The sequence below is a fragment of the Cnephaeus nilssonii genome (genome assembly GCF_951640355.1).
Source record: "Cnephaeus nilssonii genome assembly, chromosome: 19".
NCBI classification, from domain to species: Eukaryota; Metazoa; Chordata; class Mammalia; order Chiroptera; family Vespertilionidae; genus Cnephaeus; species Cnephaeus nilssonii.
In genome coordinates, this window is record NC_137090.1 from 49,549,739 (window position 1) to 49,565,934 (window position 16,196).

Below are 16,196 nucleotides of genomic sequence, written 5' to 3' on the forward strand. Positions count from 1 at the left end.
ATGCCCGCCACGGCTCCTTCAGCCACAGCGCCCTCAGAGGCTGCCCCTGGCAGGGCCACCGTGCTGGCGGTGGGTAGGGAAGGCCCACGGGGAGCAGGTGGCCGGGAGGGTGTGGCGGGCGAGTGGAGGGTGGGGTCAGCGCATGGGCAGTCCCCGCCCGCAGTCAGAGGTTCTGGCACAGTACTAGTGGAAGCTTACAGAAGCCGGGCACATTTTAAACATCTACAATGGATGCTTTGGACAGCAAAGACTTCATCTGGCCATGAGTGAGGTCTAGGGGAGGCCCTGGCGGGCAGCCTGCCGCAGGGCACTACCCACTGGGTGGCGGACACAGCCTTTCTCGCCGCTTTGGAGGCTGGAGTTGGAGAGCAGGTGCCGGCAGGGTTCATCTGCTCAGAGGCCTCTCCTGGGCGTCTAGACACTGCTTCTCTGTGTCCTCACTTCGTCTCCCCTCTGTGACTTCTGTGTCCCAATCTCTTCTGCTCACCAGTCACTGGCTTCGGGCCACCTACTGACCTCCTGTCACCTTAATTACCTACTGGAAGCTCGAGCTCAAACGCGGCCACATGTGAGACGCTGGGGGTAGGACTGCAACAGATGGATTTTGATGGAACACAACTCAGCCCAGAACAGGCACAGTGACAGCATGCGTGTGACAATGGGAGAGGAGCTCAGAGGCTGCAGGGGCCAGGAGGGCCTGCATTCGAGCGCAGAACTAGAACCAACAGAGAACCAGTGGGCAGAACTCCCGCAGCCCCTCTGGGCCCTCGCTCTGGCAGCCGGCTCAGCAGATCAGAGGGGAGGGAGCTGGGGACCATCTATGGGCGTGGGAGGAGGGGCAGGAGGCACCTCTCTAACCCTCACACTCCCTGAGATGGGAATTAAACCCCGCCCCCCCCATTTTACAGGTGAGGAAAATGAGACTTGGAGAGCTTAAATGACTTCCCCAATGCTACCACCAGGTTTTTTTGGGGGGTGCGTGTTTTTATCCTCACCCCATGATATGTTCATTGATTTTAGAGCTAGGAAGGGGGGAAGAGAGAAAAAAAAAAACATTGATCAGTTTCCGCCCATACACAGGGGATTGAACCTGCAGCCTAAGTCTGTGCCCTGAACCAAACGTGCCAGCTTTCCGTGTGCGGGACAATGCACCAACCAACTGAGCCACCCGGCCAGGGCCACGCCGTGTCTTACCCTGAAGCTTCAACAGCTAAACGGTCGGGCTGCGGTAGCCCAGCGGCCATTGCTGAGTGTAACGAAGAAAACAGAGAACCCGCAGTGAAACATGGCTGCAGGAAGCGGGCTGCAGAGGCAGGGCCAAGCGGAATGTACCTGCTGGTGGCACCGCAGGAGAGGAGGGCGATGCCAGTGGTGGGCGCCAAGACCACAGCGTCCTTCTGGAGCGTCACACCGGCCGGCGGGCCCGTGGCTGTTGGCACCAGCCTCCCTCCTGCTTCGTCTTCCCCCCAGACCAGAATCTAGACTTGGCTGCAGACCCTCCCCTGCTCTGTGCCACCCTCTTTCCGACTCCCAAGCTGCCCACCAGGCCCGGAGCACCCAGGCGGTCAGCCAGGAAGCGGAGCGCCGGGCCAGCTGGCGCTGAGAGCACACCCCGCGCTGCAGACTCTGGCCAGCTGAGCCCAGGCCCTCGGCCCCTCCGGAGTGAGAGGCAGAGACTCACAGCTGGACACGGGCGGACAGCCAACCGAACCCGCCGGCCGCCGCATAAGACTGTCCTCAGCTGTGGGGGCACCAGACCCCCACATAAGGCTGTCCTCAGCTGTGGGGGCATCAGACCCCCGCATAAGGCTGTCCTCAGCTGTGGGGGCACCAGACCCCCGCATAAGGCTGTCCTCAGCTGTGGGGGCACCAGACCCCCGCATAAGGCTGTCCTCAGTTGTGGGGGCACCAGACCCCCGCATAAGGCTGTCCTCAGCTGTGGGGGCACCAGACCCCCGCATAAGGCTGTCCTCAGCGTGGACCAGACCAGCAGCGTGCGGGGCACCGGGCAGCACCCTCAGACCCCGTCCCGCCAGCTCCCGGGCGGAGTGGCTCCGCTCACTGACAGCAGCCCATGCCACTCACCGCACTGTGCCCACGTCCCCTCAACTCCTGCCGTGGCTCTCAGCCTCCCCCCAAAGCCTGACCTCCTTTGCTTTGCCAAAAGCCAAAAGATTCCTACAGGAGCAGGATCTCAGGGAGCACACGGGGAATGAGGACAGATGCCCAACAGGTAACCACCGCCCACTGGTGCCGCTGACACACTGATCACGTGCTCACGGGGCTCCTGGCCCGCCGCCCTGGCCCAGCAGGTCCCCAGTGCTCTGAGCTCCTCCAGAGGGGTGCGCTCCACTGCACAGGGGGGAGCCGAGGGCACCCAGGGACTCACAGCCACGCCCGTCTAGCCGCTAGTCCCCCTCCCCCTCCCTCTGTCACACACACACACACACACACACACACACACACACACACACACACCTCTCCCTCTCTCTAAACCCTGGCCAATTGCTGTCCCCTCCCGGCCCCGCAGCCCGGGGCTGGGCGGCGCGAGGCGGCCTTGTCTCCGCAGGGCGTTTTTGCTGACGGCAGGCCTGAGGAGCGGCTGACCAAGGTCAGGGAGCGGAAGTTACAGCTGACCCCGAGGTCAGGAAGGAGGCTGCCCAGCTGCAGTCTGCTTCTGCTTTCCGACGGTGAGTCTGATGCAGGGAGAGGAGCCGGATCACAGGCTCCAGGCGGCCGTGCCTGCCCGACACTCCAGGACCAACAGGGAGGCGGCCCGCAGGCTGTGGGCGGTACGGGCACCACGCAGCCTGCGGGCCGCCTGGCACAGACACGCCTGGCACAGACACGCCTGGCACAGACACAGGCTCGAGACCCCAGGCTCCTCCCTCCCCTGCTCCTCACCAACCCGCCCTCCCCCTGCACCAGAATGAACATCCGTGAGCGCTCCCCGAACAGGCGCCTGCGGCTGCCCGGAACACCCGCCCCGGGCTGGCGGTGTGCAGCCGTGAGGACGTGAGGACGAGTCCGCTGCTCTGGGTGGACACGGCCGAGGGCCTTCCACCCGAGGGAGCACGGCGGCGGCTGCTCCCCGCTCCGGTGCGAAGGACGCCTGAAGCCTAGACAGCAGCTACCACCCAGGGAGGCGCGGGAGCTGGAGAGGGAAGGCTGAGGCTGGGCATCCCTGCAACCAGAGGAGGAGCCCGGGTTTGCTGTTTGCCTCGCTGCCCAGACCCAGAACTGACGTGCCGGCACCTGGAAATGCCAGCGAGACAAACAGAAAGCCCCGCCGCCCCCTTCCACCCTGCCCCCCCTCCCAAGCCTTTCAACCTCCCCCTACCCCCTCCACCACCACCCCCCCCCAAGCCTTTCAACCTCCCCCTACCCCCTCCACCACTCCCCCTCCCACTCCCAAGCCTTTCAACTTCCCCCCTCCCCCCCTCCACCACCACCACCTCCTCAAGCCTTTCAACCTACCCCCACCTCCTCCACCCCCACCCCCTCCTCCCAAGCCTGCTCCCTCTAGCCAAGAAGCCAGGAAAGGGAAAATCTGGCAAGACAGAAAACTCCTGGACAATAAGTACTCTACTGCGGCCAGACCCCTCAGAGGGGCAGCCCGCCCCCTCCAGGCCCGCAGACTGCCAGGTGGGGAGCCCAGACCTCCCCCCTCCCCCAGGTTGTATCAGAGGAGGCCCAGCAGGAGCGCCCTGACCTCCCTCCCAGCCTGGCCCCTGGGATGCGGGCAAGGCAGGAGGAGGAACCTGCAGGCTCCCTTCCCCAGGCACACGAGGCAGCGCCCTGCCCTGCCAGAGGGGCGCCAGGGAAAGCCAGCGAAGACACGTTTAAACAGAATCAGTGTCTCCTAACGTAACTCAAAATGCCCAGATTTTGTTTGAAAAATCACTCATCATACTAGGAACTTGGAAGATCTCACACTGAGTGAAAAAACAGTGACTGGATGCCAACACCGGGATGACAGAGACGTTAGAACGCCTGACAGAGTGTGACGCGGCCGTGGTAAATGCTCCAAACAGCAATTACGAACACACTTGAGACCAATGAAAACAGAGAAAGTCTCAGCAAAACAATAAAAGCTTTGCAGAACCACCGATGGAAAGTTTAGAACTGAAAATACAACAACTGAAATAGAATGTTTAGTGGAGGGCTCAGAATGGAGGGGACAGCGGAAAATATCAGCAACTTGGAAGACGAAACAATCGAAATACTCAATATGACAACAGAAAGAAAAAAGGGGGGGGGGGGTGGAGACTCGGGCCTGTGGAACTGTCACAAAGCAGCGCTAGAAGGAGTGGCACAGGAAGGAAGGGCAGGAAAAGTACTCAGAGAAATAGTGGCTGAAACGCCCCAAATCTGACAAGAGACATAAACCTACAGACTAATGAAGATGAGCAAACCACAGACAGGTAAACCCAAAGAAGTTCAAGGAAAGATGCATTGTAATTAGACTTTGAAAACTAAAGGTAATGTATTTAAAGCAGCCAGAGAAAAACAACACTTTATCTACGGGGACAACATTTCAAACGACACACATTTCTCTTCAAAAACCATGGCGGCCAGAACGAAGTGGCACAATGTCTTCCAGGGAAAAGATCTCCAGGATCACATGATTTCCTCCGAGAATCTACCAAACTTTTAAAGAAGAATCAACATGAATTCTATAAAATTTCTCCCAGAAAAATGGAAGGAAGAGAAAACACTTTTTATATTTACTTATAAACCTAGTACTGCCTTATACCAAAACAAAAGAAACTCTAAAAAATAAATACCCAGACCAATATGCCTCATCAGTAGATGCAAGAGTCCTTAGCAAAATATCAGCAAATAGAATCCAGCAAAGTGAAAAAAAAGAATTATACACCATGACAAAGTGGATATAAAACAAGTCTAGTCTCTGCCCCTTTGTCTGGTCCTGCAAGACCTGTTTACTCCCATCTTAGAGAGGCCATAAACCATCCCCAGACGGAGTTATCAGTGCTGGTGCCAGGCCAGGCCTTTGGTTGAGGTCTCTAAGCGTTGCTTGGTTTTCCTCTGATCTTCCGTAACATTATTGGTTCCCTGACTGAGAACCAACTGTGCTGGTCGTTTTGGCCTCCAGTAAGTGGACCGGATTTGGAGCCCCGGGGGCACCAGATAGGCCTCCGGGAGGCATGGCTCTGCTGAGTTAGCAGAATTGAACTGGGGGACTCCAGGCGCTCCCGGACCTCAGCCTAGGACCCGGCCGGCATCTGGAGAGAGTGGACGGACACTTCTGGACCTGTCGTCAGAGTCAGTAAGGTAGGGGCCCTATCAGTCAGGCCCACTCTGAGTGGAAGGGGGAGCTTGATTACCTCCCCGGAAGCCATATAGCTTCCTCAGGCAAATTAATCAGGAATCAGGTGGACTGTTTAAACTCTGAGTAAATTTCTGGTAGAAGTCAAAAGCTTGGACTGGCTGGTGTATGAATGTGAGTGTAAGAAAGCCCTTTCCTGGACCAGATGTCTGACATGTGAGTTTTCCCCCGGGGGACCAGTCCAAGGTCAAGCCTGCCTTTAGGGGCAGAAGACAGTGGGTGGAAGTGTGTGAGTGAGGAAGGAGAGGGCATGCACTCTCCTATCCATTATGTGGTGCAGGCAGGCATCTAAGTGGATCTATGAAAGTAGATCCCCCACCCCTTCCCTCCTTTGTCTCAGCATAATTATCTGTTCATTGACTGGTATATGAATGTAAGTGTGAGAGCCCGGTGAAGAGAAAGCTACTTTGTGTTATCCTGCACCTTGGTTAACTCGTCTGGCTAAAACGTTTGATTTATTTAAGGCTGGACCCCCTGATAGACTGCAAAAGTCCTAAGCAGCTGCTGAGATTTTTTCTTAGGGATGTTTGTTCTCTGTCAGGGGGCAGGGGGGAATCGACCCGCTTAGCTAATAAAATTTCCGCCTATATTTGTATAGTAGGGGCTTTGGTTTGCTCTTCCCTGATTTGTGATTTTGCTGTATTAGGTTAAAATTTTGGAATTCTAGGGTTGATTTAAAGGTATAAATTTTTTTTTTTTTTTATTGATTTTTTACAGAGAGGAAGAGAGAGGGATAGAGAGTTAGAAACATTGATGAGAGAGAAACATCGATCAGCTGCCTCTTGCACAACCCCTACTGGGGATGTGCCCGCAACCAAGGTACATGCCCTTGACCGGAATCGAACCTGGGACCTTTCAGTCCGCAGGCTGACGCTCTATCCACTGAGCCAAACCGGTTTCGGCTAAAGGTATAAATTTTTTAAGGTTGTAGCCCAGAGAAGGTTAAAACAAAGGCCGGCTAAGTTCCAAGATTACTTGTAAGGAAAAGCAAGAGAAAAAGTCTTTCAAGTTAACCATTTGCAAAGGACGCATTAAAATTTCAAGAAACAAAGGACCTGTTATTTACAGCTTTCTTATCTCCTCTGGCTGACGGAGGTTTCCAAAGGCAGAAAGAGAGGCAGGACTTGCTAAACTTGGCAGGGCAGAGAGATTTACAGGGCCCCACCCCTGCCTGAGGTAGAACTAAGGCTTGTTGGGTTAAGATTAGTACATTTTCTCACAGCTTGTGTAAGGTGAGAGAGAAAGACTGCCAGATTTTTGTAACTTTCCTGGGTGATTTTTGCTAACTTTTTATAATTAACTGCTTTGTGGGCTGCCTTTTTCAGCCCTTCTAGCAAGCAGAGAATCATGTGGTCTCGAGACCTATGACCTGCCTGTCCTTCCTGATAGATTTACAGTGGGTCTCTATTAGAGATAGCATCCCATCTGACTGGGGGAGGAAGAGAGCTGAAAACTGCTCCAGAGCGGGTGTGAGATAAGGTGGAGGTGGTGGGATTCATTAGGTAGGGTAATAGGATCTCAGCCTGCTGAGATAGAGAAGCCCTAGCCTAGGGGACCGGGGGATGGTCAGAGAGATCAAAAGTAGTAAGGAGGAGGGGGATTTGAGATCCTCTGGGGGCTTAGAGTAAAGAAGGAAAAATCTGTGAGGGAAAGCAACTGTTACAGAGAGAAGGATGTGTCCTTAAATGTAAAAAGCCTAATAACTATACAGGATCTCAGACCATTTGCCTTGTTTCCCCTGTAAGGACAGAGTAAATAGTTAATGCAGAAGGGGGGGCATCAGCGGGGAGAACAGGAAGAGATAGGTTTTTGTTAATTTTTGCTTATCTGAGCTATGCTGAACTCAAGGCCACAAGCTTTCTGCAAAGCACAATAAATCTCTGCCCCATTTTATTCTCTTTATAACCTCTCCAATACACATAGAGAAAATCTCATTGTCCAGCCTGATTAAAAAGGTTTCTGTCTCTGAGCCTGGCAGGGCGGGGTTACTGGGTAGGTGCTTTTTGGGCTGCATCGGAATGTTCAGCAAAGGAACTTTAAGATATAATATTTTATTGGCCTTACTAGAAAAAAAATTAATTCTATAGTCAAGACCAAATCCCAAGATTATTAAGGTATAATAAAGAATTTTAATAAAACTATTAAAAAGGCTCAGAAAATCTGTGTACATAAAAATAAGGCAAAAACAGAAAACTAACATAAAATGTTACACATTTTAATTTGCCTGCTCTTAGTTTGTTAAAGGTATATTTTCTTGAAAGCAAAAGTATATTTAAAGTATGTTCATAAATGTTAATCTAAGAAATACTGACTGTTTACCTTTTGGTAATCATTAAAGGATTAAGGTTTCTAAGAATAAGGAAATCTAATACAATTTAAAGAAGAAAAAAAAGAAGGCCAGTACAAGTTACTGAAAATAAAAATACTTAATAGACGGTCTGAGGCATGATCATATATATATATGTGGGTTTTTTTTAAAAGGACATAGAAAGAAGGTTTAAAGTCTAATTTGAAAGTATAAAATTTGTAAAGGTTATGTCTATAATAGAAAAAGAGAAATGTTAAAAGGAAATCCAACTAGTATTATTATAATCATCTATTCATGAACCCCGTCTACCCTGGTTATATATCTTGTATGTCTTGTTTGGCTTGCCATTTTCAGTTATTTATTAGGATCCTCCTAGAGGACATAACCTGGTCTTTCCCTTCCTTCCTCACTCCTGATCCTGACCAGCATCTGTGACTGGATCGAAGATCTTTTCTTTCAGGAGGCCCTCCAGGCTTTCAGTCCACAAGAAATTTCCCTGCACACCCTTGTCATCCTCTGCCTTCTTTTCCAGGCCGACTAAGAGTCATTCTTCTCCACAGGTCGGACCCCAGCCTCCGGGAGGGAGGGCTGCTACAGCTGCGGTCTGTAGTTTTCTCCAGAACTCCCGCTGTTTCTATTTCTCCCCTCTGTAGGAATTGTCTTCCTCTGCTTCACAACGGGAGGGGGAGCCAGCACGGCCAAAACGCCCTTGGAATGTATACTGAGGTATTTTAGGGAAAGGCACTCTCCCTGGATCAGAGAGCCTTCAGGACTTTGAAATTCTCCGAGACAGAAGGAGTCTGACTGAAGGACGGCCTGAGACCCTGTTGGGTTAGAAGGACCTATGGCCACATGTTAAGCGTATAGACTACAGCTTTCTGGGCAGATGTCCAAGCCCAGTTGTATAGGGGCTAAGCCGCCTGTGTACAGCAAAACCACTTTCTCCGGTGCCAGAATACATTCTAGGGAGATTGAACAGACTGTGGCTAGAGTGAAGAAGGATGGTCCCCCGCACACAGCGCTACAGATGTCCAGTGTGACCAGTGAAGAGGAGCCAATGGCACTTAATAGATAACTGTGACTTACAGAAAACTACATGATGAACTTAATTGGTGCCTTCTCCATGGACATGACTCCAGAGAGTCAAGAACAGTTTACTTTTACATAAAAGGGTCGACAGTGAACTTTAGTCATCCTCTCTCAGAAATGTTTATATATCCCTACCCTGTATCATCATTAATGGCATAAGATTGGGCTGCCTGATATGTACCAATATTATACTTCATCATGTTAATATGTTATGTTAACCTTTGATTCTCTTGCAGATTTGAATACAGCTGCCAGCAATTGCTATAGACCTGTGCTAGTCTACAGACCTTGGTAGTCTTCGGGAGCAACTGGCAAGTGTCCAGTTTCCCACACTGAGCATCATTGTTATGGCCGTGTTAGCTATCCTAGAAGGGGTTACATATTTTAAATTTCTTCTTGTCATTTCAAGACTGTTACTGTTTTATTATAATACATTTAGAAAAATATTACTCTGAAGAGTCCATAGAAAGGATTGGCAAGGAAAATCAGAAGATCTTAATGCAGGTCAGTATATTTTTCTCCTTATACAATTCCTCCAAAATTTGGCAATACTTAATAAACAAATCATGGCAATACATTTCTTTGCATATATTCAATAAGGCCAGTTTCCAATAGTAGTCTTATTGACCAAAAACTTTGACTGGAGTATCATGTTTTAAAGAGCCCTGTCTGAACTCTGAAGACTTGAAGCCAATAAGAGTGCCATGGAGAAAGCCTGGTATCCTGCTTGGTAGCCCTGAAAATGGCTGGTGCTGGAGTGTCAGGCCCATACCCTATCATCACTGGCGTTTGGTTTGAGTAGAAGGGGAGCAATAAGGGCGCCTCTGCGTCCCTGCGGAACCCACACACACTCTAGGCCGCGATGAGTAGGAGGACTACTGAGATGGGCCTTAAAGCCTGGAGCATGGGCCCGGGTGGAGTCGCTGCAGGAGAGGAATTCACCTAACTCAGCAGATACTGCAGACAGGCCTGACGGCAGCTGGATGGCTTGGCTTCCCGGCCCTACGGGGCACATTAAGATTCAATCATGAAATTCCGGCAAAGGTGGTCAGTTACCATTCTTTTTATGTTTATACAAACCATCAGGCCAAATCAAATACAATAGATAAATTTGGCTCTTTTTAATAGACAGAAGGGTAATTTTAAGGAGAAAAATTCTATTTCAATAGAAGTTATTAGAACTGAAATGTTTTCTTTCCCTTCCAACAGACCATTTGTTGTTACTCTTGCTATTCTAATTGCTCAATAATACTAAATTTTATAATACAGTTTGTCTCCGAGAGGTCACAAGCCCACCTCCTTCGGTGCCCAGGCCTCATCGTCCCTCTGACAGACAGCAAGGATATCTTGGCTCTGAAAAAAAAACACAGAAAAAAAAACTCTGTCCCCCTTCAGCATGGAAGTAGTCAGAGAAGCCCACCGACATCCATTTTCCCTGAAAGAATTCAGAGCCAGGATCCTTGAGGCAATATATTAGGCAGTTAGATAGACATGAGCAGAGCAAGGACAATGGGCCAACTGAAGAAGAAATAGATAGAACCCTGAAACGTACTTCTCACCACTCCGACTGCTCTGAAGCCAGAAATAAAGAAACCTGTGCAGACTCCCTCTCCCTTCCTCTAAGAGAGCCAACAGGTTTAGAACAGCTAATAGATAGAATTAGTAAGCCCTAGATCAGTGCTGGCGAACCTATGACACGCGTATCAGCACTGACACACGTAGCCATTTCTGATGACACGCGGCCGCCTCAGCGGCCGCATGCCGAGGATGAAACATTTGCTGCTCCTGAGGATGAAACATTTGCAAAATAATGTTTTTTCCTCAAAGTGACACACTACCCGAGTTATGCTCAGTTTTTTGGCAAAGTTTGACACAAAAAAGGTTGCCCGTCACTGCCCTAGATGTTACTCCAGACCAGATTTCTGGACTATCATCACAATCCCTTGGGTAATAAAGATAAAAGAGACGTGACACCCTACTCCCTAGCTTTGCATCTTCTATTAAATCCCCAAGGCTGAAAAATCAGCTTGAGGATCAAAGGGAGGGAATGATGGGGAAAATGAAACAGTTTTGGGGTCTAGCAATCTGAATCTGTGCCATTAACCTAATACACAATCTTATTAGCCTACTAGAGGCCCTTTGCACGAAGAATCGTGCAATAGACCTTCCTTCACCTGGCTACTGGCACCAGTTTTCCTTCCGCCTTCTTTCAGGGTGGGGGCTTGGACCCCAGGGACAGCGGCAGCAGCGTGGGGCGGGAGCTGCCGGGCCCCACGCCACCATCCGCGATTGGGGCGCCGCCACCGCCCAGGTCCCTCAGTGATAGGAGGAACCCGCAGCTCCGGCCCGCGAATGCTGAGGGGCGGGACCACGTGCCGCTGCCGCTCCGACCCGCGAATGCTGAGGGGTGGGACCGGGCACTGCCGCCGCTCCCACTGCACCTCCCACCGGCCCCATTGGTCCCCCCTCGCCCCCATTGGTCCCCCCTCAGTGGCGGCCGATCCGGCAGTTGAGAGGCACAGGGGGCAGGACTTGTGAGTCCCGCCCCCCCCCCCACGCCTCTCAACGGCTGGATAGGCCACCCCGAGTCCCACCCCCCAGCCTCCCACCGGCCCAATCGTGGGCGTAGCGGAGTGATGGTTATTTGCATATTACCCTTTTATTAGGTAGGATTATTAGGTAGGATAGTCTAGTCTCTGCCCCTTTAATTGTCTGGTCCTGCAAAACCTGTTTACTCCCATCTTAGAGAGGCCACCCCGCCAGCACCCCGGTGGTCTCGTCCTCACTGTCTAAGCTGGCAGCTGGCACGCCCACATCCTGCCCAGTGACAGGACAGGGGCAGGAACCTACCTTTATGACACTGCTGTTTGCATCTTGTTGGCAAAATTCAGAAATGTGGCCGCACCAGGGAGGCTAGGCAGTCAGTCCGCTGAAACAGCCGAGTGCTCAGGGCTGAGGGAGAAGGGTCCCGAGGACAGGCAACCGTATGGAGGCCAGCTGGGCTTGCCTACGGGATTCCGAGGGGACCTGAGGCACAGCGGCTTTCTTACTTTGTACTTCTGAATATTTCCTTTGTCCATCCACTCAACCAAGGTTCTTGTATAACACACTACATTTGCGATGGACTGGCTAACGCCTGTGTTTGCCTCTCCTTGGGGGCAGATATTGTATCCCCAGCAGCCAGCACAGAGTCCCTGCTCAGAAGACATTTGGTCTGTGAATGAGGGCTGTGCCAGTCCTCTGTGCCAGGCTCTGGGACGGGTGCTGAGGGTGCAGAGTGAGACCTGCCCTTGGCACTCATGGCCAACAGAGGAGGCCGACAGGTGGCCACCAGAGAGCTCCCAGAGCAGCCGAGGCCAGGGAGGCTGGTGTGGCTGGGCTGGGCTTTATGAGCTACAGGCAATAAGGGATAAGGTCCTTAAGGTACACGGACTTCAAGTTCCTCTCAAGCCCAAGGTGAGGAAGGAATGTAGCCTCAACCTTGAGGCTGAAGGAGCCACTGGTGGCTTTCAGCAGCAGGGGGGGCCAGAGCAGCAGGGCGGGGTACAGAGCAGCGGGGGGTGGGGGGGCGAGGGGGAGCCAGAGCTGCAGGGGGGACAAAGGGGGGACAGAGCAGCAGAGGGGACAAAGGGGGGGACAGAGCAGCAGGGGGGATAAAGGGGGAGACAGAGCAGCAGGGGGGACAGAGCGGGGAACAGAGCAGAGAGACCCGGAGGAGCTGGACGAGCGCGGGGGAGCGGGCTCGAGGCCAGACGGAGGACACCAGGAGCACGGGTCCTCTGGACGTTGGCAGCGCACAAGAAGGGAAGAGGTGGCTTGGGGCGGGGAAATAGTGCGATGGTTGCGAGTGGCCTGGAGGGGAGTCTGATGATGGACGGGAGCCAAAGTGAGGGTCTGGGGAAAGGAGGGAGACAGTGCGGGGGAAGAAGACAAAGGAGGCCCTGTGCTGTGTGCCGGCCAGACAGGCCCCGGGGGAGTCTGGAGGGAAGGAAGGGGCTGAGAGGGCCCTGGCCGGAGCCGGAGCTGGAGCAGACAGCAGTTGGACGCCTGCGAGCCGTGCTCATGGCTTAGCAATGCCCCAGCCCTGCCAGGAGCCTGCGGGCCCTGCCCCTCCTCGCCCACCCCAGCCTGGCCGACACGGGGCTCTGAAGCTGTCCCCCGTGGGCCTCTCCTTCGCAGAACCCAGGCACGCGCACCCCCTCCCCCAGCTCCCCCGCAGCGGGTGACACAGGCCTGGGAAGGAGGGAGAAAAGGAAAAGTCTTCGGGCCGAGCCAGTGAGAGTTAACGTCGGCGGCGTCTACCAGACAGGCCTAATGAGACCCAGGTGGTCCCCTGGCTCCAGCGGATGCTGGTCCGGCGCCCGGCGGGGAGAGGGGGCTCTGCAGCTCCAGGGGGTGGGGCCCGGCTGCTGGCGGGGGCCCAGCACATAACTCGGCGCGGTCGCCGTCTGGGGCAGCAGACACCCAGCCGCTCCGAGCTGAACTGGCAGCATGAAGGTACGGGCCCTGGTGGGGGACTGAGCCCTTTTTGGAGGGGACCCTAGCCAGAGGGGCCTGGGACAGCACCGGGGCTCTCACTGCAGCTCGCTGTCTCCAAGGGCGCGGAGCCGGCCCAGAGCGGGTTTCTGGCGGGTCGGGGTGTGTGTGTGTGGGGGGGGGGGGGGGGGGGGGCGGGCGGGGGGAGTGCAGAGAAAGCAGGGGGCTCTGTGGCGTCGGAAGGACTGTGTTGAGGACCCTGATTTCCTGCCATCAGACCCTCCTGGCCCTACCGCTGCTGCTGCTGCTGCTCTCCACTCTCCACTGTGCCCCCCAGACTCCCTTGATCCGAGGAGATGGTAAGCAGCCGGGCCCACGGGCGGGCGGGTGGGAGAGGCTCCGAGCCAGCGTCTGGAGCCCACCAGCTCTCAGGACTCGGCTCCTGCTCTAAACGGGGCAGGTGGATGAGATGACCTTCGAGCACCCCCTCTAAGAACTCTTGCAATTTCTTGTGAGAATACCCTGCCCCTAGGGACAGAGGCAAATTGTGAGGTGCACGGTGTGAGCTATGCCTTAGCCCCTTCCTCCCCCTCCCCGGCCCCCAGCTCTGGAGAGGTCCTGCCTTCAGCAACCCCTGGACTGCGACGACATCTACAGCCTGGGCTACCAGACCGACGGCGTGTACCTCATCTACCCCGAGGGGCCCAGCGTGCCGGTGCCCGTCTTCTGCGACATGACCACGGAGGGCGGGAAGTGGACGGTGAGCGGGAGGAGGGAAGCGGCCCAGTTCTGGTCCCAGCATGTGCCCAGGCTGCACCTCGGGGAGCCTCAATTTCTCCATCTCTGTCCCCATGGCATAGTTTGTAATCACACAGCCAACACGGACTCCTACCCTGGCGTTTGAAACCGTCCTAACCTCTTCCCAGCACTCAGCAGCTGCTCAAGGGGTGCCAGTGTGCGCCTGGTTTCGGCCCTGCTCAGTCCTTTAACAAACCACCATAGCACCGCAGGGCCCAGACCTGGGTGAGGCCCCTGTCCACTGGACCCTGAAAACTCAGGCCTGTCATCTCTGCTCCAGGTTTTCCAGAAGCGATTCAATGGCTCAGTGAGTTTCTTCCGGGGCTGGAACGACTACAAGCTGGGCTTCGGCCGCGCAGATGGGGAGTACTGGCTGGGTAAGGCGGGGCCCAAGCAAGTGGGGGGCCCCCGGGCCAGAACCTGGCTGACCTGCTGCCCCTCCACAGGGCTGCAGAACCTGCACCTCCTCACGCTGAAGCAGAAGTACGAACTGCGAGTGGACCTGGAAGACTTTGAGAACAACACGGCCTATGCCAAGTACGCCGACTTCTCCATCGCGCCCAACGCCATCAGCGCCGAGGAGGACGGCTACTCCCTCTATGTGGCCGGCTTCGAGGACGGCGGGGCAGGTACCCTCCAGGCAGGCGGAGGGGAGTGGGGGAAGGCGGGCTGTCCCTGACCCCCTTCCGGGCCAGGAAGGGTCACAGCGGGCTCCCAACCAGCCCCGCAGCCCTGGGCGCAGCCCCGCCCGCTGCCTTGGAGCAGCTGCTTCTCTTTGCGCAGCTCAGCACCCAGGCTCTGGCTCGGGAAGGGCGCCCTCCCCTCCCGTAAGCTCAGCCATCCCTCTTCCCGCCAGGCGACTCCCTGTCTTACCACAGCGGCCAGAAGTTCTCCACCTTCGACCGGGATCAGGACCTCTTCCTGCAGAACTGCGCGGCCCTGTCCTCGGGAGCCTTCTGGTTCCGAAGCTGCCACTTCGCCAACCTCAATGGCTTCTACTTGGGGGGCTCCCACCTCTCCTACGCCAACGGCATCAACTGGGCCCAGTGGAAGGGCTTCTACTACTCCCTCAAGCGCACCGAGATGAAAATTCGCCGGGCCTGAGGCCGGAGGCCTGGCCCCAAGTCCGCGCTCCTGGCTGCTGGCCTCCAGGAGTGCTCCCCGCACTGGGCCTGCGCCCCCCAGCACCCCTCCCCGTCAGCCCTACTTCTCACAGGGCTTTATGGCTCTAGCCCCAGCTCAGCCTGTCACACCAGGCGTCCCCCGGAGCCAGGCCTCGTCCCCTCCACCCGAGGCGAAGCTGCCAGCCAGCTCCCAGGCCTCCTCTGCCTCCGCTCAACACCCAGCCAGGAGCTGCTCGCCCAGGCGGCAGGCTGGTGTTCCCCTTGGCCAGCCTCCTTCCCGCGCTCATCTGTCGGGGTGCGCCTGGTGTGATCCGCACCCAGAGTACGCCAGGCCCCCTGCATGGCTGCCATCGCCACACCCTAGCAACCCCCTGGCTGTTCTCAGAGAATGTCTCACCCTTCGCTTCCTCCCACCAACTTCTCTAGTGGTGAGCACCGTGGGCCCCTCGCCCCATCTAGCACCTTAGCTTCCCTGCTTCCTGTCCCAGGCCTCCAAAGCTCGATGCCCAAACTGTATTTCACCACAGCTACTGCACGCCCCCAAACAGCCACAAGCCGGGCAGGCACAGACGAGGTCCGGCCCGGCCCAGGGTGAAGTCTGGCCGCGTGGAGCACAGGACGCTGTCGGAGGCTGGAAGCAGGAGGGGAGAGGAGGTCTCGGCCTCAGGACGAGCGGGCTGTGGCTGTTGTGCGTGCAACTGCATCTGTTGGCCCCCGAATGTGGGGCCTGGCTCTTCCTTCCCCTTACTGACAGCACCCCACCCTCCACTCCAAAAAGACACCTGGAGTTCGCGCCAGAGGGAGCCTTCTATTTCACAGGCCTCATTTTTATGGCAAAGAGAATGACTAATAATAAAATTACATAATAAAAATACAATACTGAGAAGGATCGCCCGGGGAAGAGGGGTTTCCTGATCCTGTCATGGCTCGGTGGTGGCTCAGGTGGCTTCTTAAGGCTGTGGGGTGGGTCTCAGAGGAACCTCAGGATAATCCCAAGCCAAGCTGCCCCTGCCGGGCCTGGGATCCGGGTCTTCCCCTGGCACGCAGGCAC

At 55.0% G+C, this 16,196-nt stretch overlaps 2 protein-coding genes across 3 annotated transcripts; both read left to right on the forward strand.

Moving 5' to 3' along the window:
• On the forward strand, window positions 1-2,652 carry LOC307115742 (uncharacterized protein; the record flags this gene model as incomplete). The annotated part of the gene is made up of 3 exons (XM_079799118.1): window positions 1-69; window positions 1,296-2,233; window positions 2,531-2,652. The coding sequence occupies 2 exons, from the start codon at window positions 1-3 to the stop codon at window positions 2,214-2,216; spliced, it is 990 nt and encodes a 329-aa protein (XP_079655244.1). The 3' UTR covers window positions 2,217-2,233; window positions 2,531-2,652.
• Window positions 2,653-13,149: 10,497 nt separating this feature from the next.
• On the forward strand, window positions 13,150-16,141 carry MFAP4 (microfibril associated protein 4). 2 transcript variants are annotated; one of them, XM_079798014.1, is made up of 6 exons: window positions 13,167-13,244; window positions 13,501-13,582; window positions 13,829-13,983; window positions 14,302-14,398; window positions 14,468-14,650; window positions 14,878-16,141. In XM_079798014.1, the coding sequence occupies exons 1-6, from the start codon at window positions 13,239-13,241 to the stop codon at window positions 15,123-15,125; spliced, it is 771 nt and encodes a 256-aa protein (XP_079654140.1). In that variant the 5' UTR covers window positions 13,167-13,238; the 3' UTR covers window positions 15,126-16,141. The 2 variants fall into 2 exon arrangements, with proteins under 2 accessions (XP_079654139.1, XP_079654140.1); XM_079798013.1 differs by having other exon boundaries at window positions 13,150-13,244; window positions 14,302-14,650; window positions 14,878-15,130.
• Window positions 16,142-16,196: the final 55 nt, after the last annotated feature.